Source organism: Schistocerca serialis, chromosome 4, assembly GCF_023864345.2.
Source record: "Schistocerca serialis cubense isolate TAMUIC-IGC-003099 chromosome 4, iqSchSeri2.2, whole genome shotgun sequence".
Classification (NCBI taxonomy): domain Eukaryota; kingdom Metazoa; phylum Arthropoda; class Insecta; order Orthoptera; family Acrididae; genus Schistocerca; species Schistocerca serialis.
In genome coordinates this window covers 549,139,428-549,162,925 of record NC_064641.1, presented here as the reverse complement: position 1 = coordinate 549,162,925, position 23,498 = coordinate 549,139,428, and the positions used below count along the sequence as shown (strand labels likewise).

Genomic DNA, 23,498 nt, shown 5'->3' with positions numbered 1-23,498 from the left:
GCTTATGGGAGCATGCAGGTACAGGGTAGGGATGCTAGATGCAGTTGGGAGGTTTCGGGGGGGGGGGGGGGGGGGGAGGGGAAGAGAAAATGATAGATGTAGAGAAATGGAAAAAGATTAGTGGATTTTGGTGGAATATATGACTGTGTAGTGCTGAGTGAGAGAAGGGAAGGGGATGGTAGCTGGAGGACAGGGACTAGTGTAAGTTCTGGCCAGGAGGGGGTGGGGAGGAGGGAGGCTATATTGGAGAGAGAGAATTAGCCCATGTACATTTCAAAAATGCTGATGGTGGTGGGAAGGATCCAGATGGCACAGGTTGTGAAGCTGTCATTAAAGTAAAGCACAGTGTGTTCGGCAGGATGTTCAGCAACTGGGTGGTCCAGTTGGTTTCTGACCACAGTTTGTCAGTGGTTATTCATGTGGACAGATAGCATCTTAGTTCTCACACCCATACAGAAAGCAGCACAGTGATTACAGCTTCATTTGTAGATCACATGACTGCTTTTGCAGACAACTCTGCCCTCAGTGAGTTAGGAGATGCCTGTTACTGGACTGGAGTAAATGGTGGTGAGAGGATACATGGGACCGGTCTTGCAGCTAGGTGTATTTCAGGGATATGACCCATAAGGCATAGGGTTGGGAGCAGGTGTGGAATAGGGACTGACAAGGAAATTTTATAGGTTTCTGGCCAGATGGTGGGTACGTGGGAGGCAGTAGGTTACTGGAGAGACAACACATGGGACATCTGTTTCTGTACAAGGTAGGGAGAGTGATGTTGATTTGTGAAAGGCTCAGTGAACCCTTGTTTATGCAGTAATACCATGACGTATGCTACAATGTTTTACACAAATTACATGATTCATCTGTTTCAGCACCTCTAGTTCCCCACTCTGCCCACACAATGACTGACTCATGACAAATTCAGATGTTTTTCGCGCAGAGTCTGTTTACCCCTGGAGCTGACTCAGTTGATAGATTCTAACTATGTCATCCAAAAGAAGCATAACTGATTTATTTGCATCAAACAAGAGAAGAAAATCATTATCTTCAGAATATAGACTAAAAAATTATCAAAAACCTCAACACAAAAATTAAAATTCATAAATTGGCAAACAAGTTTCTTCTAAGGGAATTAACAGTCAGAACAAGTATAAAATGTAAAGACAAAATTCTCAAAGCTGAGAGAATGCTCAGGTTTTGAATTCAAGTATAATTTGTTAACATCATGATATTATCGCTCAGATGCAAAGAATGTTAAAACTATGGTATGAGAATTAAATAAAAATGAAAAATTCTTCTGTTGATCAAAACATAGTATGCTCTCAAGCTAATCTGATTATTGAGAGACTGAAAGAAGAAAATGGGGAAGCAGCAAAAGATAAAGTGTTTTAAGTAAATAATGGTTGATTTAGCCAATTCAGAGGTCATTGTAATTGGCGCAGCATCCCAGAAACTGGAGAAGTAGCAAGTGGTCTATCCAGAGGAACTAAAAGCAATAAAAGAAGAAGGTAGCTATATCAGCCAAACCATGTCTGTAGATGAAGCTGATCTGATCTGGAAGAACATGTCTAAAAGAACTTTTGTTGTGCATGAAGAGAAAATCTTTCCAGGTTTTGAAGTGGCTGAAGATCGACTGACAGTGATGGTTGGTACAAATGCATCAGATAATTGTAAATTAAATCTTCTCTTAGTTTATTTCTCAGAAAATTCAAGAGTTTTAAAAATATATTTAAAGCTGGGTTGCCTGTAATTTGGAAGTTGAATGCCAAAGCTTGGGTAACAATTTCCTTTTTGAGGACTGGTCTGATCATTACTTCATACCTGAAGTTGAACATTATTGTCAATCAATACAAATCCCATTTAAAGTAATGCTATTAATTGAGGATACACTGTGTCATCCTCCTGTTACTCCAATTAGTTTTGAACCATGTGTGAAAGTCATAGTTTTTCCACTTGATTCAATAATACAATTAGCCTGCTTTAACCAATGGACTAGGTAGACATTAAAACATTTAAAGCTTACTACACAAGATGACCATCCGAATATCCTCATGAAACTAAGAGGCAAAACACTGACTTCTCTATAAGACTTTCAGAAGCAATTCAATGTTTTAGATGCCTTGAGAACTATTGCATAATCACGCAATGAATTTCACAAAAAACTGTGTCCATTTATTTTACCACTGAATTCCAGGGGGAATCAGCACTGACTTGATTAGGTTGATAATTTGATTGAAGAAGTATTTGGTCTTGCCAGATAATTAAATTTAGAGGAGAATGGGGATGACATTCAAGAACTGTTGGATTCACATAATCGGGAGCTGACAATCGATAAGCTTATATAAATGCATGAGCAAGAGCAAAACATTGAGCAACCCATTTCTTTAGACCACCCAGTTTAGGCAGAAGATCAGAGATGGTTGCAAACTTGGCACAAGGCCTCAGTTCACTTGTAAAAGATGAACAAATTTTAGAAAAATTGATTCCAGTGAAATGTAGATATCTGCTAAAAGATGGGGAGCAAAAGATTTATTAGTGTGCTCTGAGGAAATTTTACACGAGAAGAAGAAAAAAATTGATTTGTCAGATGACATTGTTACATTTTATGAAGCCTTCTACTTCACAATAACTTCATTTTACATTATTGCAGTGCATAATTCTGTACTGAAATGTAATTTGTTTTTGCTGACCATTTTATTAAACTTTTTTCTTCTAAATTACACTGTTTTCTTTAGTCTATGGTCCCAATTGAACATAATTTGTATGTATTTATATGTAAAATTGGATCCTGGTGTACACAAATTAGACTTACACTGTTGTCGCTCTGTCCCATCTATTGTGTAAATCTGGGGTACTACTGTATTTATAGAGGGACTATTTGTCACTGCAGATATGACAACCATGGGTGGCTATTCTCTATGGAATGGACTTCTTGGTATGAAATGGGAGGCAGATGAAGTGGAGGTATTGCTGGTGGCAAGTAGATTCAATCAATACAGAGGGAGGTACTGATGTACTCATTCTTGAGGGAGGGGGGGGGGGGGGGTGTCAAGATTGAGGAAGGTAGCATGTTTGGTTAAGAAGGACAAATTGAAGTGTTTTCATGGGAATAAAGATGGGGTGTTCTTATCCTTGGTCCAGATCAGTCTGGCCACAGTAGACAGAGACAGTGGTCATGTGTGTGTGTGTGTGTGTGTGTGTGTTTTGTGCCTCTGTAAATATGTATGTGTTTTCTACTTCAGTCTACTTTTGTCTGGAAGTTAAATGCATTGCAGGCTTTTTGTTGTGCCTGTCTGTGACTCACCATCTCCTCTATATAGTGAGTAGCAATTTGAAATTTTCATAATATTGTTGTTATGCCAAACTTGACTTTCCATTGCTTGACACATCAAACGGACTTGCATTATTGTAACTATACTTAAAATATCTGTGGATAAACATGGATCACTATGTTTAGAGTAAGTTGAAATTCAGAACAGGTCTTGAGTTATTGATTACACAATTTGTTTTTATTTTACTTGCCTCAGAGAACGAACTAAGATTTTTTCTGTAATTTAATTAAAACAGCCCCAAAACTTCTGAACTACTGGAAAAAATTATATGGAAAAGCTTTTGACAGTGGAATAAAAAGTCATAATGTGACACAATTCATTACAAAAAACTGAATTAATTTCAAATGAAAATGAATCTTCTAGAGTTTTTAGGTAATGAAGACATCATCTCATATAGTATTGGTGAAGGGTATGCAATGAATGATGATGTTATTAAGCCTCTGAGACTGGCCTTAGTTGACGTTGTTAGAGCAGAGGTCATGACACCAGTAACTCACTTCTGATTTTCTGCCTGAAGTAGGTAGTTAATAAACATAACACACCATACTTCCTAATATTAAATGTGAAAGTCACACAAAAATGCAATGAATTAGCCATTAGAATAACACTGAATCAACTTTAGGTTCTTGGTGAAACTTTATACATGAACTAAATTGGTAAAGTACTTGAAAATGGGATTGTAACCAGAAACCTAGGTTGTGAAGTAACCATAATAAATTTGTTAAACAAGGCAAAAACAGTATTCGTTTAGTTATTCGTTAGCCTTTGTTATATTGATTAAAGTAATTCTTTCAGTAATGAATTACTGTTGACTAACTTTGGCATACATATCATATTATACAAATCAAATGAATTCTGCCATTCCTGAAACAAATTCAGTTTCTGGAGAGAGAGAGAGAGAGATTAGTTTTATGATATGTACTATTAAATCCACCATGATTCCCTAGAAAGAGAAGGAATTAATACAACAAGTTTGTGTTCACTTGGACATCGAGTTCCTGAGAAATGTAGTACTTAATCAGTTGGATAAGAATGGGAGAGGGAACTGACTCTTACTGTGGGTGTGAAATCATCTTGACATTTGCCTGAAAAAGTTTAGGAACATCATGTACAACTTAAGACAGCTGGAGGGAAATTTTGAACTTCAAAATACTGGTATCAAACATCAAATTGACTTGGCAAAACAATGAAAATTCAATTAAAGGTGGTAAGATAGCTATTTCGAACTTATAAGAACCATGTATTTCACTGTATAGATTTGAAGCCTTAATGCCAACTGACTTAGCATATTATCACTTTCTGCTGTTGTCTGGATGTTTTCTGATAGCAATGGCACAAATGTAAAAAGAAAGAAGTACTCATTCAAGTAAAGTGAGCATTAAAAATATTGTTCAAAGAAGTTAACTGCACATCTTGCCGAGGCCTCTTCAAAGATTTGGAATTCTTAAAAAAAAAAGTTTCACTTTTCAGTGCATTTACTTTCTGGTGGTACTTATTGCTGGTAATAAATATCAACTGCAAATGAGATGCAGTTAAGGTAACCACAACACAAAACACTGTTTCAGTTTGTGTGTATACTTTTCTCTTCTAGAGTTCAAAGTGGTGTTCTATATTTTGGTGGGAAGGTGTTCCAGTGAACGTACATCAGACGTAAACAAAAACCTTTGAACAAATTACCTGATGATCAAGATAAAATCAAAGATCCCTATCACTTGGATGAGCTTGGCTTCCTCACCTGACAGCTGCATGACTAGACTGGCATGTGATTGCCGTTACAATTTCATTCATCTCAGAGATGACACTGGTGTTTCGGTACTGCTGCAGCAAGAAGTTGAGTGCCTCGTCACCACCCTGGCGCACACCTTCGCAGTACACAACACTTTTCATATCTGGGTCAACCCTGAAAAAACAACGTTATTCATAACAGTGCATTCAAGTGAGTCACTATATTAGTACATTAGTAGCTTACTCATTCACTAATACATATAAAAATACAAATGAAAAAAGTGACTGACAAAGCTGATGAGATCATTTGCTGTGGAAAACACCATATTGTACTAGAATGAGGATGGAAATTAGGAGATATAAAATGCAGCTACCAGTAAGCATTTCATGTGAGGCTCAATTTAAAACATCAATAAAAAATATATTTTAAACACATATAAAGATAATTAAAAATCAGAAAAATCATAATTTTTAACTGAATATGAAAATAAATGAAAATCAGTAAATTAAGAATTTTTAAGTGAATCAAAATGCCTCCACATGAAAAACAATTAAAATTTCTTGAGAACAGATTTTAACATTTTTCATTTTTATTTTTTCTAATTTTTTAATTTCTTATTATTTTATTATTTCTAATAAATGTTTTATCTTATAAATTATAACAAATAAAATTATGACTAATATGTGAGAAAAGACGCATCAAGGGATCACAAATTTAGCATTGGAGGGCACCGTGGAGGGTAAAAATCGTAGAGGGAGACCAAGAGATGAATACACTAAGCAGATTCAAAAGGATGTAGGTTGCAGTAGGTATTGGGAGATGAAGGAGCTTGCACAGGATAGAGTAGCATGGAGAGCTGCATCAAACCAGTCTCAGGACTGAAGACCACAACAACAACATGTGAGAAAAATTTAAATCTGACGAAAATTTTTTTAATAAACCAAGAGAGAAAAATTTTAATGTAATATTTGTATTTTGAACCATCTTTAACTACAGAATATTTGAAAAGCAAAAAAACAAAAAGAGGTTATTGATTATATGAAAGAATGCGGTTATGAATTTATTTTTACTTATAAAGAAAATATTATAGATATTCAGTAAGAAATAGAAAAGTCAAATTCTCTCTTTTACATGACTGTAAAAACATTTTTGAATTATCATGATTATCTATTATTACATCTATATTATGAGGATTGTGATTTAGCCAAAAAATATAGTAATTATTGTAATTTGCCAAATATAATAGAACATTATATAGAACTTTAGATATTATTCTTAGAAGTTTTTCGAAAAATAAATATAAAAATTAAAGATAATTATTAAAAATTTTAATTTATTTTTATTTTTAAGTTTAACACCCATGTTTTTGAATGTTTACCCTTCGTTTAACTTTAATTTGACTTTCTGTTAACCTTCATTTGATCTTTGTTAAGCTTTGTTTGTCTCCCAGATGCCCTTTGATGAAATCTATGATGGCTGTGTATAATAGATAGGGAAAAGATACCTGTCCTTCTGATGATATTTTTTCAATGGTAGTGTTAGAAATAGTTAAATCTAATCCCTCTGGTAGAATTTCTGTAAAATTGACACAAAAATATAAATATTTAACTGTTATTTTTACTTCAAGTTCTAGTGCCCACGATGTTATTCTTGAATGATGTGATAAAAATAATGCTGGATTCGAAATAAAAGACACATTATCAATTGAAACTAAAACTGTTATTGAAAATGTGGAAATTAGAATACCTATTGTTAAATATGACCCTGATTATGAACTGGACTAAGCACATCAATGATTTAAATGTGTTTGTTATTTTTAGAAGTTCCCAAAAAATAAATATAAAAATCAAAGAAGATTTTTAAAAAAATTTCCATTTACATTCTATTTTGAATATCATAATTTACACTTTTTCCATAAAACATTATACAAACTTAAGTATCACTAGGCATTTTATCATTAAAAATAGCTCATAATTTCATAGTCTTTTGTATTGCAGCCAAGTTGTTTGTTAACTCCTGGACTTGTTACCTGGCAAGCAAATTTTTTGTAGATTTTTACTCAATTCATCCATCTTAAGCGGTCTCTTCTGTTGTTGTTATTGTTGTTAATAATCAATAATTTCTTCTTTATTTGGTCCTTGCATACAAAAATTATGATTATTTGCTACTCACACATTTCTCCTTTAGTAAAAATACCTGCTAAATCTTGTGTTATGTCTAAATCTTTTACACAAATCTAATAAAATTTTTCTAATCTAAATGGAAGCTGAAAATGAAATGTGCTAAAATGAAATGTGTACCATAAATAAAAAAATATTCTGTAAGAAAACTTCTTGGAAATAAAACAAAACCACCAAACAGATAATTTAAATAATGATAATTTTATTACAACTTTAGTAGATATTATCTACACAAAAGGAGAAAATGTATTAATAGAATGTAAACCAGTTACAGAACCATTTTTTGACACTATTACGATCATAAAAATAGCAAATTTTTATAGATTGTAAAAGAGAAATGAAAAATGGAAAATTTCTCATAAACAAAGAAGCTTGTGCAATTTTATTTGGTTTATTGATTTTAATTAGTTTATTAAGATCTAGATTTTCTAAATTTCATTTATATAGACATGGAGTTACAGTAAAAATTCCATATTTCTTAGATTCCTATTTTCTGTAGCTAATTTAGAAGCAAATGTTACCTTCAATCTTTTGTCTGGACAATTTAAAAAATCTACTATTTATTATGTTTGACAAATTACAATAATCACAATAATTTTGGGTAAATCATAATTATAACAATAAAGATGTGATAATAAATGATCGTTATTTTCATGATAATCCACAAAAAATTTTTAAAGTCAAAAGAAAGAGAGAATTTGAGCTTTCTATTTCTTCCCAAATATCTATACTATTTTCTTTATAACTGAAAATAAATTCATAACCGCATTCTTCCATATATCAGTACCCTCATTATGTTTTTTAGTTTTCAAATGTTCTATAGTTAAAGATGGTTTTAAATAATTTTTTCTCTTTTGCTTTATTAAAGGTGTTTTCTTCAAATTTAAATTTGTCACAGGCAGCAGTCATATTCTTATTTGTTATAATTTATGAGATAAAACATTTATTAAAAAAATAAAAAGGAAAAATAAAAAGGAAAAATAAAAATAACAAATAGTAAAAAAGTATCATAAAAAAGAAAAATGTTAAAATTTATTCTCAAAAAAATTTAATTTTTTTCATGTGCAGCGCCTCTCATTCAGTTAAACATTTTTGATTAACTAATTTTCATTTATTTTCATATTCATATAAATTCATAATTTTTCTGATTTTTATTTATATTTATATTTGGATAAAAATATACTTTTATTGTTGTTTTTGTTTATTTTTATTTATGAAATTCGGTTTGTATTTTATTTTTATCGAAATTAATATGGAGTGTTAAATGTTGATTTGGAATTCAGCTGATAGCAGATATAAAATAGGGCTGCATGCAAAATGTGTGTTGGTAGCCCAATTTGATCTACTGATATTGATGTCCTTTCCAAATCAACTCTCCTTGTTTCCACCTCAGCAGATTAGAGAAACTGTGTAAAATTTAGATTTCGATGACCCAACAGACTTTTCAACCATGATGTTCTTAAATATGAGTCTGTGAACTAACCACTAAGCCAAGTTTCTGAGTCTGAAAAGGACCTGTGATGAAGATGATATGCTGCTTTCATCAGTCATGATTCTTGGGCAGCAGTTATGTCACTCATTCTACTGCCAACAAAGCTGCACATCAGAGCATTCACATGACTTGATCAATTAGATTGAAATGTATCTTCTAAACCTGTAGTGCTGGAGTTTTATAGTACTAAGCAACTAATCTGGATTTTTTATGTACATTAACTGCAATGTAGGGGAATGTTGAGGTATGCATTTTGCTCTAACATCGTGCCAGTTTGTGAGTGAATATGGTGCTGTAACTCCCCTATATAATTCATCAGTCCACAGTTCCTTGTATATTACACTCTCTATCATGACATCTACCATTTATATCTAGATTTACACTCCACAAGTCACGGTACAGTGTGTAGCAGAGGGTATTTTGTGTACCGCTGTCACTGTCCGCTTTCCTGTTCCAGCTGCTAATGGTGCATGGGAAGAATGACTATTGGGGAGATTTCATGTGTGCTTGAATCTCTTACATTTTATCTTTGTGGTCATTCTGTGAACTTTATGTTGACTGGCTCTTCTAGGAGCGTCCTACATTCTTGGAATTTAACAGATAATCATATGATCACGTTCAACTGTCTTGTAGTATCTTCCACTGAAGTTGGAGCAACATATCTGTGAGACCTACACACTTACTAAATGAGCCTGTAATGAAACACATTCCTCTTCTTTCACTCTTCTGTAGGGCTGTTCTCTCTATTACTCCTACTTTATAAGAGTCCCATACTCAGTGGAGCCTACTGGTTGCACGGGATTTTCCTAAGCTACCCCAGTCACGAGCTGGCTACACTTCTTAAGGGTTTTTCTAATGAATATCATTCTGTCATCTGGTTTTCCTGTGTTAGTTTTAAGTGGTCAGTTCACTTGAAATCACTCTGTACATAAACACTCAAATGTGTAAGTGTTTCAGCTGTTTCCAGTAATATGTTTGGCAGTCATGTAATATTTTAGCCCATTTGTCCGAATATATTATATTTGTTGTGTGTTGACAGTCAGCAGCCAATCCTTGCAGAAAGCACTGAAGCTCTGTAGGCATTCCTGCGTTTTGCTTCAATCTTCTGGCGTTGCAGTTTCTCTATACATCATCATCAGCAGCAGCAACTAGTAGCCTCATACCGCTTCTGATGTAATCCAATTCCAATAAGTCTGTGAGCAGTAATGGCCTTAAGACATTCCCATGGGGTATGGTGGAAGCTCCATTAAGAATGACATACAGTGTTATATTTACTAGAAACTCTTCAGCACAGTCACAAAGCAGTTGTGATATTCTGTGTGCTAGTATTTTGTTCACTAGATGATACCATGGAATTGTACCATAAGTCAAGAAACATGGACCCAACCTAGGCACCCGTAGGAGGACATATCTTCTGCCTTACAGGACTCATGGACTGCTAGGGTGAACTGGTTTTTAGATGAGAATTGTTTGCGAGATCCTTGTTGATTATTACAGAGGAGATTTTTAGTCTCCAGGAATGTCATAATAGGCGAGCATGAAACACATTCCAAAATTCGGAATAAATTAACGTCAGCAGTATAAGCCTATAGTAGTGTACACCTGTTCGCCACCAATTCTTGTAAACAGGAATGACCTGCACGTTTTTCCAGCCACTTGCAACGTTTATTCCACCAGTGACCCACAATGAAACTGTTGCTAGATAGGGACATATTCTTCCTCATACTCTACATAATTGTTCCGTCAGATCCAGTCACCTTCTCCTGTTGAGCGATTTAGGTTGATTTTCTATCCCACTGTCACCATCTCTGCGTCTCTAATATTGGTGTTCATGTGGTATAATTCAATGAAAGAACCACAGCACGATGTTCCTCAGTGAAACAGTTTTAGAAAACAGAAATTACTATTTCAGTAGTACCCTTGCCTTCTTCAGTTTCGCTGCCAGTATGGTCTCTAAGTGATTGGACAGTTGGCCATGATGTGATTGGACAGTTGGCCATGATGCATCGTCAACTCAACGTAAGATTAAAACTTTTTAGGATTTTCTGTGAGATCTGTTGATAGAAATTTACTTTAGAATTCGTTGGATGTTCCATGCATTACCATCGTTATGTACATTTTGACATTGCTTAGTTTTTGTTTGTCTATAAGGCAGGGCCGTTTCGTGAACATTTTTCCACACAAGCAACATATCATTATATCATTCACCTATTCCTACTCCCCCCGCCCCCACCTCCCTCCTTTCCCTCGCACACTTTCACCTGTATCAATTTTCGCTACTCATTGTGGTACGCACCAGCTACGAAGGTGGTTTGATAAGCTGGTAAAAAATAATAAAAAATGTTTGTTTCGTAACAACTCACCTTACTTCTCGACATAGTCTCCTTTAAAGGATATACACGTAGTCTAACGATCCTCCAGCTTTTTCATCCCATCAGAAAAATAGGTTCTGTCAAGCTCTGCAAAATACTCATTAACTGCAACTGTCACTTTCTCATTTGATGAAAATTTGTATCCAGCAAGCCAAAGTTTCAAGGTAGGGAACAGGAAGAGGTCACTTAGGGCTAAGTATGGTGAACAGAATGGAAAGGAACCAATTAAAAGCCCATTTCATGCATTTTCGCCGTTGTTATCGTTGATGTGTGGGATGGAATCATCCTGGTGAAAGAACATACTTATCTGTGCCAACTTGCTCTTTTTTCACCCAACGAAAGTTTCAGACGACTCAACAATGAAGAATAATAGTGTCCAGTTACGATTCTGCCCTTTTCCAAGTAATCTATGAGGATTATTCATTGGAAATCCTAAAAAACACTATCGTATAAGCCTCTGACTTAGATCCTCCACATGGCTCCAAATCAAACAAACGAGATTGGTTCTGGGAACAGTGCAGTGAAATGTTAACTCAGATTCCACTTCGCATGCGTGGCTAACTGATCACTTTGGTCAGCCGTATTGTAGCTTCCAAGGAAAATTTCTAAACCCAGGCAGCAGGTGTCGATCCTGCTGACATAAGCAATGGTTTGTAGCCTGCTGCACCGAGTGCCCTTAGTAGCTGGTGGCAGAGCATCCTTTACATCACGGATTAGACACCCCGCTGAACTCCGTTACCAGTCTACTATTGACACTTCCAATGAACAATAAATCCACTTGTCACTCCCATTCTCGAAAGATAAGGAGCCCCATGCTGACTAAGATGTACCCTCAGAAATAAGCAAGATCTCAAACATGTTTCTAAGGCCTAAGTTGATCACCCTGTGGCCAGTATCCACTTTCACCATCTGACCAGAGATTTGCAATCCTGCAACTGATCGTCATTGCACTATCAGATAATTATAAATCAGGTCAGGTCAGAAAGTTCTGAAGGTGCTGCGACATTATGGCTCCTAGGCAGCTCTAGAGGCACCAAAGGTGCCACATCTTTCGCCTTAGGTGCCTCACCCCATCGCAGCATGTGGCATCTACCTAAACCCTGTAGACCTGACCAACATAACTTCCAAATGTTTCTGGGCCGTGGCAAACTCCCCCTCCATCCGTACACAATAGGCGTTTTCAATATTATATAGAACAAAGAATACATTACTAGTCCAAGCACTTGCTAGAAGCAGTCTACTTACTGCTACTAAGCTGCTCCTTGCACTCACTTCACTAACATTAGACAAACGCTCGCAGAATACATGATCATTTAGCAGTAAACCTCGCCCTCACCAGAGAAGTCAATTATCTTGTGGCATCTGAGGGCAGATTCGTAACGAAACTAGTCAAATGACGCCTTCCAAAAGGAGAAAAACTGGGGTGTAACTCCTTGTTGGTAATGAGTTTGTTAGGAATTGAACGTCTTCAGAAAGGGATCATCGTCCTAGAGAATTCTATGGAATATCCCCTGGAAGCTAGCGCTGCTCCTACCGTGTTTTGCTCTTCCAGTCATGGATGCAAATGGTCAAGCAATCCTCATTGAACCTCTTCATATGGATTGACTCAGGAATCAATCCCTTACAGTTACTGTAAAACTACCACAACAGAGAAGAACGTAAATAAATTACTCAAAGACGGTAAATCTTTCAATTTCAGTATGGATTATGTATTTTTTGGTTGCAGGTGAAACCGAAAAATGGCCCGAGTACTAAGGTAATAGATGACACTGTGAAGGAATGTGAAACACTACTTCCTGGAACATCAGCTAGTGTTCAGCAGTGTTCTGAGTATCAGTTTGACTTTAACGATCCTGGCACATGACCGAAGAGGTTTTCTGACTCTGAAAAATGTAACATTATAAAAATGAGAGCAGAAAACGAACGTGTTCCTGACATCAGTAAGAGTTATAGAGAAGGTCGCAATTTAAGTAAGGATTGGTTTCTATAGCAGTTAAAAAATGGGACAAAAGTTAAAAGATCAGGCTAGTTAAAAGTGACAGCAAAAACACTTTATATTGTATTCCCTGCAGATTATCTTGTCACTTAAGCTCAGACTCTGAGTCAAAATCATTCTTAGCTAAAGAGGAAGGAATTGTTAATTGGAAAAAGCTTAGTGAAAAATTGCCTGCCCATGAAAATACACCAAACCATAACTTTTGTTTTTGCTCTTGGAAGGCTCTAGAGTCTTATCTCAGAAGCGGAGGCATTGATAAAGAGCTGTAAGATGAGATAAAAAAAGAGAAATCTCACTGGTGAGCAGTGTTGCACTGTATTATTGATGCTGTCGTTTTTCTAGCAAAGCAAGGAAGTCCGTTTGGAGAAACAAAAGAAGTTGGTGATTTTGGTGACCCACAGAGTGGGAGATTTCTAAATAACATTGATCATATATCACACTATAGTGTCCCCCTTCGTCTGCATACTGAACGCCGCAAGAAAGGGCAGATTAGCTATTTTCCCAAATGTATACAAGACGAGTTCCTTGACTTGATTGCCGACAAAATAAAACAAAAGATAATTAAAGATATTTTAGATGCTACGTACTTTTCATTGATGTCTGACTGCACTCCAGATATCAGCCACAATGAGCAGATGACTCAAATAGTTTGCCACGTCAAGGCAAATGATTCAGAGGTTGTGGAAAGTTTAGTTGACTTTTTTATAGTTGCAGACAAAACAGGGAAAGCTCTTAGTCAAGAAATACTGAAAAAATACAAGATGGGTTGAACATTATATACTGCAGAGGTCAGTCTTATGAGAATGGGACAAACATGGTTGAAAAGTACGAAGGGGTCCAGTCAAGAATACTTAAGAATAATCTGGCCTATTTCGTACCATGTGCTGCTCACTCTTCAAATTTAGTAGGAGCACATGCAGGCGATACATCTGCTGAAATCCAAACGTTTTTTGGAACTGTCCACCGTTTGTATCTGTTCTTTGTGGGTTCCACATCAAGATGGGAAATCTTACAAAAACATGTACCCGTAACATTAAAACCCCAAAGCAAGACTAGGTGTCTGCAAGAGTAGAAGCAGTTGAAGCAGTTTACAAGCAATTTCATAAAGTTGTAAAGGCTCTGAAAGAAATTAAAACTTACAAATTCTCAGCACCAGAAACAGAGGCATGGTCTATTTCAAAAAATATGAGAAAACTCAAATTTATTGCCTTAACTTGTTTCTGTTATGCAATATTGAAAAAAATAGATCATGTTAAGCAGTTTCTGCAAAGAGAAAACTTTACAATTGATAAAGCTGTTCTAAACATTCAAGGCCTTTTGAACTTTCTGAAAACTTCCAGAGACTCTTGTAACTCTGAAGCTATTTCTGGGGCCAAAGTTCTAGCAGAAGATAATGAGGTATCAACGGTATTCCCAGAAAAAAGGATCAGAAGAAAGAAAAAAATGACCGATGAGCTTTGTGAGGATGAAGTATGCAAACATTCACAGGAAGATTTGTTCAGGATGTCCCTGTCAGAAAGAACTGACAGAGTGATAATGGAGCTGAGTACCTGGTTTACTGCTCTGGAGAACATTAGTGCAAAATGTAGTTTTCTGTGTGGTGTCCAAATTCAAGAAATGGAAGTGGAGGACTTGAAGGGGAAAGCAGTAGAACTGTCTGATGCCTATGCAGAAGATCTAAACAATGAAGAATTTATTTGTGAAACTGAAAGTAATAGAGAGAGACTTGCAAAATGCCACTTCATCTTCAACATTAAGTTTGATTTATAACAAGAAATTGGTAGAAGGGTATCTCAACATTACTACAACCTTAAAAATATTCGTTACCATACCAGTTTCTGTTTCTCTGGAGAAAGGAGTTTCAGCAAGCTGAAACTAATTAAAAATCATTTGAGGAGCGTGACTGCTCAATAAAGATTAACAACTCTCAGTATAACCTACATAGAGCACAAACAAGCTGCTTGTGTAAACTATGATGATATCATAAATGTTTTTGCAGCCAAAGAAGCTCGGAAAGCGAAGTTTTAAATTGATTATTGTGTGAGATATATGGTAAATTCTTGTATATTTTAAAATTGTTTATGTTAGTTTTCTTTGACGTTAATTCATATAATAAAATAAGTTAATGTTGCCAGATAGTAACATTTATTTCGAAATGTATTACCCAAATTACTCTCAAAAATTTTTGATTTTTATGAGTGGGAGTGAAAGAAGGGGAGGCTAATTGAAGCTTGCCCCCCCTTCATAAAACTCCTAGATCCGGCCCTGGTTGTGAATGCTTTATGTCGGAGCTAGACGAATTCGAAAGTGGGCAAACTGTTGGTGCTCGTATCGTGCGTGCTTCCCTAACCAAGGTGGCCGAAATGTTTGTTGTTTCATGAGGCACTTTGTTGGAGATTTATACCACGTACTTAGAAAGCAGAAAATATCATCCATTCAGTCACAATGTTGACGAAAGTGTATGTCGAGTGATCGTGACGAACAGTTATTGAAGAGGATTATGAGAAAAATAAGAGGACGATAGTTGCACGAGTCACTGGAGAAATGAATGATATACTCGCGAATCCTGCCAGCACCAAAACAACACGAAGGTAGCTCCATAAGCCGGGAACTGGAGGGTGACCTGGAATTCCAAAATCGGTCATCAGTAACGCAAATGCCTGTAACAGGAAAATGTGGTGCCGAAATTATGAAGCGTGGGCTATGGAGCAGTGGAAAGTGTCATTTGCTGGGATGAGTTTTGTTGCACGCTGTTTCCAACCTGTGGCCGAGTTTACATCCCAAGAATAAAATATGGCAAAGGTTCGGTGATGACATGGGCAGCCATGTCGTTGTATTCCATGGGCCCCATGATTACTCTGCAAGTTAGCATTACACCCAAGGATTATGTAATCATTCTGGCTGATCAAGTCCATACTATGGTACAATGTGTGTTCCCCAATGGTGACACTGTGTTCCAAGACAACAGGGCCCCTGTTAACACAGTTCGCATCGTTTAGGATTGGTTTTGTGAGCACGAGGATGAACTGTCATATCTACTGTGGCCACCACAGTCACCAGATTTAGATATTATTGGGCCTTTCTGGTCTACTCTGGAGACTTCCCACCTCCATCAACATTATTTGAACTTGCCACTATTTTGCAGGAAGAATGGTATACGCTTCCATTGAAATACGAGGGCAGTTCAATAAGTAATGCAACACATTTTTTTTCTGAAACAGGGGTTGTTTTATTCAGCATTGAAATACACCAGGTTATTCCCCAATCTTTTAGCTACACAACACTATTTTTCAACGTAATCTCCATTCTATGCTACGGCCTTACGCCACCTTGAAATGAGGGCCTGTATGCCTGCACGGTACCATGCCACTGGTCGATGTCGGAGCCAACGTCGTACTGCATCAATAACTTCTTCATCATCCGCGTAGTGCCTCCCACGGATTGCGTCCTTCATTGGGCCAAACATATGGAAATCCGACGGTGCGAGATCGGGGCTGTATGGTCCATGAGGAAGAACAGTCCACTGAAGTTTTGTGAGCTCCTCTCGGGTGCGAAGACTTGTGTGAGGTCTTGCGTTGTCATGAAGAAGGAGAAGTTCGTTCAGATTTTTGTGCCTACGAACACGCTGAAGTCGTTTCTTCAATTTCTGAAGAGTAGCACAATACACTTCAGAGTTGATCGTTTGACCATGGGGAAGGACATCGAACAGAATAACCCCTTCAGCATCACAGAAGACTGTAACCATGACTTTACCGGCTGAGGGTATGGCTTTAAACTTTTTCTTGGTAGGGGAGTGGGTGTGGCGCCACTCCATTGATTGCCGTTTTGTTTCAGGTTCGAAGTGATGAACCCATGTTTCATCGCCTGTAACAATCTTTGACAAGAAATTGTCACCCTCAGCCACATGACGAGCAAGCAATTCCGCACAGATGGTTCTCCTTTGCTCTTTATGGTGTTCGGTTAGACGACGAGGGACCCAGCGGGAACAAACCTTTGAATATCCCAGCTGGTGAACAATTGTGACAGCACTACCAACAGAGATGTCAAGTTGAGCACTGAGTTGTTTGATGGTGATCCGTCGATCATCTCGAACGAGTGTGTTTGCACGCTCCGCCATTGCAGGAGTCACAGCTGTGCACGGCCGGCCCGCACGCGGAGAATAGACAGTCTTGCTTGACCTTGCGGCGATGATGACACACGCTTTGCCCAACGACTCACCGTGCTTTTGTCCACTGCCAGATCACCGTAGACATTCTGCAAGCGCCTATGAATATCTGAGATGCCCTGGTTTTCCGCCAAAAGAAACTCGATCACTGCCCGTTGTTTGCAACGAACATCCGTTACAGACGCCATTTTAACAGCTCCGTACAGCGCTGCCACCTGTCGGAAGTCAATGAAACTATACGAGACGAAGCGGGAATGTTTGAAAATATTGCACAAGAAATTTCCGGTTTTTTCAACCAAAATTGGCCGAGAAAAAAAATGTGTTGCATTACTTATTGAACTGCCCTCGTACGTACAAGAAACGACTGAAAACTGTTTTGAATGCCAACGACTTTCTTACACTGTATTAGGCATGGTAATGTGTTTTGTTTTTGATGTGACATATGACGCATATTTCCATTTTTTCTTCGGTATGTATTAATATTATGAGGAAACACATGGCCAACAAAAACAAAAATTTATTTTGAATGCAGGTAAAGCTGTCAGAACTGTTTGTACCGTGAAGAATGTATCTGTATTTCATTTCAGCTGAAAATGAGTGTGCCCAGCCTGTATGTTTGGGGTCCGTGCTGTTTTCAAATCAGAGCTGGGGAACTATGACAAAATAAATCATCAACAGTCGTAACACGAAAAGCACCTGCAATATCCACATGTCTCAGTCTAAAACAGTATTGTATTAGAAATATGTTCCACACAAAAGAGCCAAAGCATTCAATAACCCGAATATTCATTTGAAACAACAGTGAAATAAAACTACCCTGATAAACAAGGCTAAATCATACCTAATGGAACATTGATTTTGTTCAGTAAAAATCTTATTGAACAATTATAAGAGACTGGAGTTCAAACCATTACTGTATTAACTGTGCTGTTTATTACTCGTTGGTTGTAATGATAATTTGTAAACTTAAATTGTTATTGCCTGTGTTTTATCCCTCTGTTTCTCTGTCTCTTCCGTATTTGACCAGTACTACTGGGGCGTCCTGAAAAGTAAGGACTCTGAATTTTTTATTCTGTCCTTACTATCGGTTGAGGTATTGCAACTCATTCCTATTACTCGGTCAACTTTCCTGCTTCGCTGATGCAAGTTGCAACCCTCGCCGCTAGAGGGCATGTAATATTGTGGTGCCCAACGTAACTCTGTCAGTGCGTGAGAAACCCTCAGAAAACTGAAAGCATGAATGCGAAGAGTTTGTCCACACGTGGAGCACCATCTCCTTCAACATAACAATTCCAAAGCAGACACGAGCGCTGCGACACCTGTAACAATCCCACGCCTTGTGTTCACTGTCATTGGTCATTCTGTACACAGTACAGACTTGGACCCATCCGATTTCCACATGTTTACAAAAGTTAAAGAACACCTCCGAGGACTTCACTTTGATGTCGATGAAGCGTCACAAGCAGAGTTGGTGTTGTGGCTACTTCAACGAAGTCAAATATTCTGTGGTGACGCTATCAACAAACTGATCACTCGTTGGGAAAAATGTGTTTGTCACCATAGTGACTATATGGAGAAATAACTATATAGAGGTGAAGAATAAAGATGTAGAATGTTAATCACGTTTTTTGTCAGTTGGGACTGAAGCATGAACTAAATCGAAATATAGTTTACAAGAAGTCAATTCCAGTAGCTGCAATGTAATATTTGTTTGTATCTAGATATTTCTGCACAAAAAGCTTGTCTGTTTTGGCTTACAGTGCCATTTTCAAGTCCACAGAAGAACTAAAGATATACAATCAAGCGAAACATTTTCCAACGATTTACTCGGTGAACAAACTTACCTGAAACACAAGTTCTACTTAGAAAATTTTATTGAAATTTTCGACTACGAAAAAGGATAAACATATGAAATCACAGATAACAAATATACAAAGACATTTTAACCGTATAAAATATATGCAACAAATACACCATCATTGACATCCAAAGGAAAAAAATAAATAAATAAATCTGCAAACATATAGCATCTAAGGATCCCAACTGTCAAATAGGTGTCAAACAATTATTATCACGAAGAATTTCGTATTATAACAGCTACGTGATTGTAATAATATTATTTCGTAAGGAGCAGCTCACGACGGGCCCCTTGGATGCCATATGATCGTCTACGCAAGAAGAACTGTAATCTACGAAAATGCGTCCTTGATCATAAGTATGTTGCAAATAAGATTCATAATTACCAAAGCCCATACGTGCACTTGAAGATTTAAGCCGAAACAGGCGAGCTTGTTGAGCAGAAATATCGAGCTACAAGCAAATGAATATTATATTGCAGGTACTGGAATTAACTTCTTGTTAATAAAGTTTGTTTTATTTGAAAAGTTTGAAGAGGTTTCACATAAAAATTCGAGACAATACTTTTCAGCAGGTCCATGTACATCTAAGGGATTAAAATGGACCAATAAATGATAACGGCGCTGACAGCAGCAAATGAAATGTGCAAATCCCCTCATACACTGCTGGCCCTTAAAACCGCAACACCAGGAAGGATGGCAAATCAGGAAATGTTAATTATTTTGCATATGCATCGTAGTGGAAAGAACACGTGATTCTATTTGTGAGTGCCAGCAACAATGTCTCTAATACAAATGGGCACCTAGTCGCACTGAGCTTGGGTGACAGATACGGGAATGTCATTTGATGCTACTTCAACTCTCAGAGGACATCAGTCATTGTGCCTGACGAGTTGTGGTGACATCACAAGCTCGTTGGGGGGCCTGTATTTCTCGTAGCCCCGATTCAAAGTTGTGGTGTGGCAGAGCCTCGGTAACCCATGACAAGAAGTTTTCAACAGTCGAACACCCCCTCTGTCGAGGTAAGTCAGCAAAGCAAGGGCAACATGCGCTCTTGCCTTATCTTGTTGAATGGTAACGTCACACAGGTCTCAAAAATGGATGACAGCCAGAGATGTAACGTAAGAAATGTAAAGGCTCCTGTCCAAATTGCCGGCAATGTGTTATGCACCCAATGGCATCCAAAACCATCACGCCAGTTGCTGGGGTTATATGCCAATGGAAAATGCAATCTGGCAACGTCTGTTTTCTTCAGAGCCTCCAGTCTGGTATACATCCCTCGTGATGGTGTGTGTAAAACAGGCAGTCGTCCATAAAGACGACGTTGTGTGATTTCTGTATCTGGTAATATCATTGGGCGCACCACTGTTGGATTTAATAATTGTAATTAATAAAATATTCTGGGCTATTGCGCTGTGATCGAATGGATGTCATATTACAACTCAACGTTTCGTTCCTTTCTGCGGAGGACATTTTCAATGGGGATCGTAGTTTCCTTGCGTGTCCGAATCATACCCTGGCTCGCTACTGACTGCAGCAAAATTCTGTTTACGCATGCTCCCGCGAAATGGCGTGACGTCACATACTTTGAATCGGGGCCCACGAGAAATACAGCCCCCCCCCCCCCCAACGAGCTTGTGATGTCACACCAACCACACTGCCCGCCATACACTGAGGTGACAAACATCGTCGGACAGCGATATGCACATATACAGATGAAGGTAGCAGCGCGCACACAACGTATAAAAGGGCAGCGCATTGGCGGAGCAGTCATTTGTACTCAGGTGATTCACGTGAGAAGGTTTCCGACGTGGTTATGGCCGCACGATGGGAATTAACAGACTCTGAAGGCGGGATGGATTTGGAGCTAGACTCATGGGACATTAAGTTTCGGAAATCGTTAGGGAATTTCGTATTCCGCGATCCACAGCGTCAGGAGTGTCCAAAGAATACTACATTTCAAGCATTACCTCTCACCATGGACAACGCAGTGGCCGACGGCCTTCACTTAACGGCCGGGAGCAGGAGCGTTTGAGTAGAGTTGTCAGTGCTAACAGACACGCAACGCTGCGTGAAATAACCGCAGACATCAATGCGGGACGTGCGATGAACGTATCCGTCAGGACAGTGCAGCGAAATTTGGCGTTTATGGGCTATGGCAATGGACGACTGACGGAGTGCCTTTTTTAACAGCACGATGTCGCCTGCAGTGCCTCTCTTGGGCTCATGACCATATCGATTAGACCGTAGACGACTGGGAAACCGTGGCTGGCCAGATGAGTCCAGATTGGTAGCACCTGCTCATAGGGTTTGGGTATGGCACAGACCCCACCAAGTCATGGACACAAGTTGTCAACAAGACACTGCGAAAGCTGTTGGTGCTCCATTATAGTGTAGTCAGTAGTGAGCCAGGGTGTGAATCGCAGACTCAAAGCAGCAATGATTCCCCTCGAAATTGTCCTCCGCAGACGGGGACAAAAGGTTGGTTTATAATGTGAAATCCATTCGACCACGGCGATATAGCCCCGAATATTTTATTAACCGTGACTTTTCCGGTCGTGAAACTCTACGTTTTACAATTAGCGCTAATGTTGGCACTCATCTCTCTCCTACCACGTCAGTGGCAGCTGCGCTAATGGTCGTCATGCTGACGCTCTAGACGTCATAGTCCTATCCATGAGGAGACTTGTCCTGTTGCAAACAAGCCCATTTCTTGACTCGAGGTATGTGACATGCTGTAAGATCCTGCTCGTCTGAACAAACAATATGTTTGACCTCTCAGGCGCTATTCAGATCCTGAACCCATAGATTTCAAACTGCTGAGATCTCGACGAACGCGAGCAAAAATATAGCGAAACTATAAACAGCAGATATGGTAGGCCTCAGCCGATTTCTGACTTGTACGGTATTGCAGTGCCTGCATTATTCTGAATTACGATGCAGTGTTCTTTCTGAGATGTATGCGTGTCAGAATAACACAGGCGTTGCAATATTGTATTTATCCGTCGACACTGGGGGAGCACTTTTAAGTAGAATGTCTCGCCTGGACGTGAGTATACATAATGGATGTACGAGTACAGGTTTTAGGAACATGGTCCACGACATATGGAAGTTTGGGTCTGGCCGTGACTTATGCTCGAATAGCAAGATGGTAAGGTGACAGCTCGTGATAAGCGGGAAATCCAGGTTCGATTCCCGGCCTGGCACAAATTTTCATTGTCGCCATTCCATTCTGCAACTCATGGTAGTCCGTATTCGCAACTGCAAATACATTTAATATACTTCAAGTATTTCTGACATGCGTGTGATCTCCTTAGGTTAGTTAGGTTTATGTAGTTCTAAGTGTAGGGGACTGATGACCTCAGTTGTTAAGTCCCATAGTGCTTAGAGCCATTTGAAACATATTTCTTTGACATGTATTGATACAGGTTTCTTCTTCTTACAAGTGGCATAAAACGATCTTCTCATTAACAAACAACGTTAAAACGCGGATTCTGAATGAGAAAACCAGGAGCGTAATTTCTCCTAATCAGTTACTCGAACCCATTTTGTATAGCTGCACTGAAATGTTAATCATCTGCATATCCAAGCATGCAGCACACTTCTCGCCAATTTGCTGTTTGGTTGCAGTCTGCCCCCATGGTTTCGCAATTTTAGTGGCGAACAACGTATATATGCCTCGCCAGTCCAAGACTCGTACCATACAGCACGATCAACACAGTGCAGAAGATGCACGTCACGTGTGGTCGTACTGATGCCACTCGTCGGTGTTGTACGCTGCGTGGATAAAGACTGTAGACTCACCAGTTGGCTGGGTCATTCGGATTGCCCATGTAGCGCTGGAACTGGCTGTAGGCTGCCTCGGTACACGCAGGCTGGTTTGCAGTGCAGGCAAGCAATGATACGATGCCGCGAAGGACGCGCGTGACGTGAGAATCACTAGGCTGTGCCACGTAGCCCAACGTGTTCGTCACGCTTGCGACCAGCTCCTGCACCAAAGTCTGCGAAAAGAGAATTTTACCATCAGGAAGAGCAACCTCTTGCAAGGCAACACAACGAGATACTGTACAGTATCCTGATAGTGGGCTCCGAGGAGCAACTGAACTAGAGATATCTATCCTTTAGTATTCGCTTTCGTCCTGACGACAGGGGCAACATGTCGTCGCAAGGACTCTGCGAGAAAGCGAATGTGAAATGGAGCCGTCGTCGCAAGGACTCTGCCAGAAAGCGAATGTGAAAGGGAGCCATATTGATTCATGATACTTTAAGAGCTGCCCACATTGGATGCAGGTCGATCATGGTTAGGTCCAAGGCGTGTATATCTGCTCAATGGCGTCCCAGACCAGCGCTGTAAGGGAGTCATGGAGGGCCTCACAGGC

At 38.6% G+C, this 23,498-nt stretch overlaps 1 protein-coding gene across 1 annotated transcript in view; it reads right to left on the bottom strand.

The window, feature by feature from the left end:
* LOC126474602 (aminopeptidase N-like) overlaps positions 1-23,498 on the bottom strand; it is a 179,752-nt gene that overhangs the window by 62,682 nt on the left and 93,572 nt on the right. Inside the window, exons 12-13 of the mRNA XM_050102078.1 lie at positions 22,924-23,120; positions 5,068-5,232 (exon numbers count right to left, since the gene is read on the bottom strand). Coding sequence (XP_049958035.1) covers positions 5,068-5,232; positions 22,924-23,120 — 362 coding nt within the window. The remainder of the gene's footprint in view (positions 1-5,067; positions 5,233-22,923; positions 23,121-23,498) is intronic.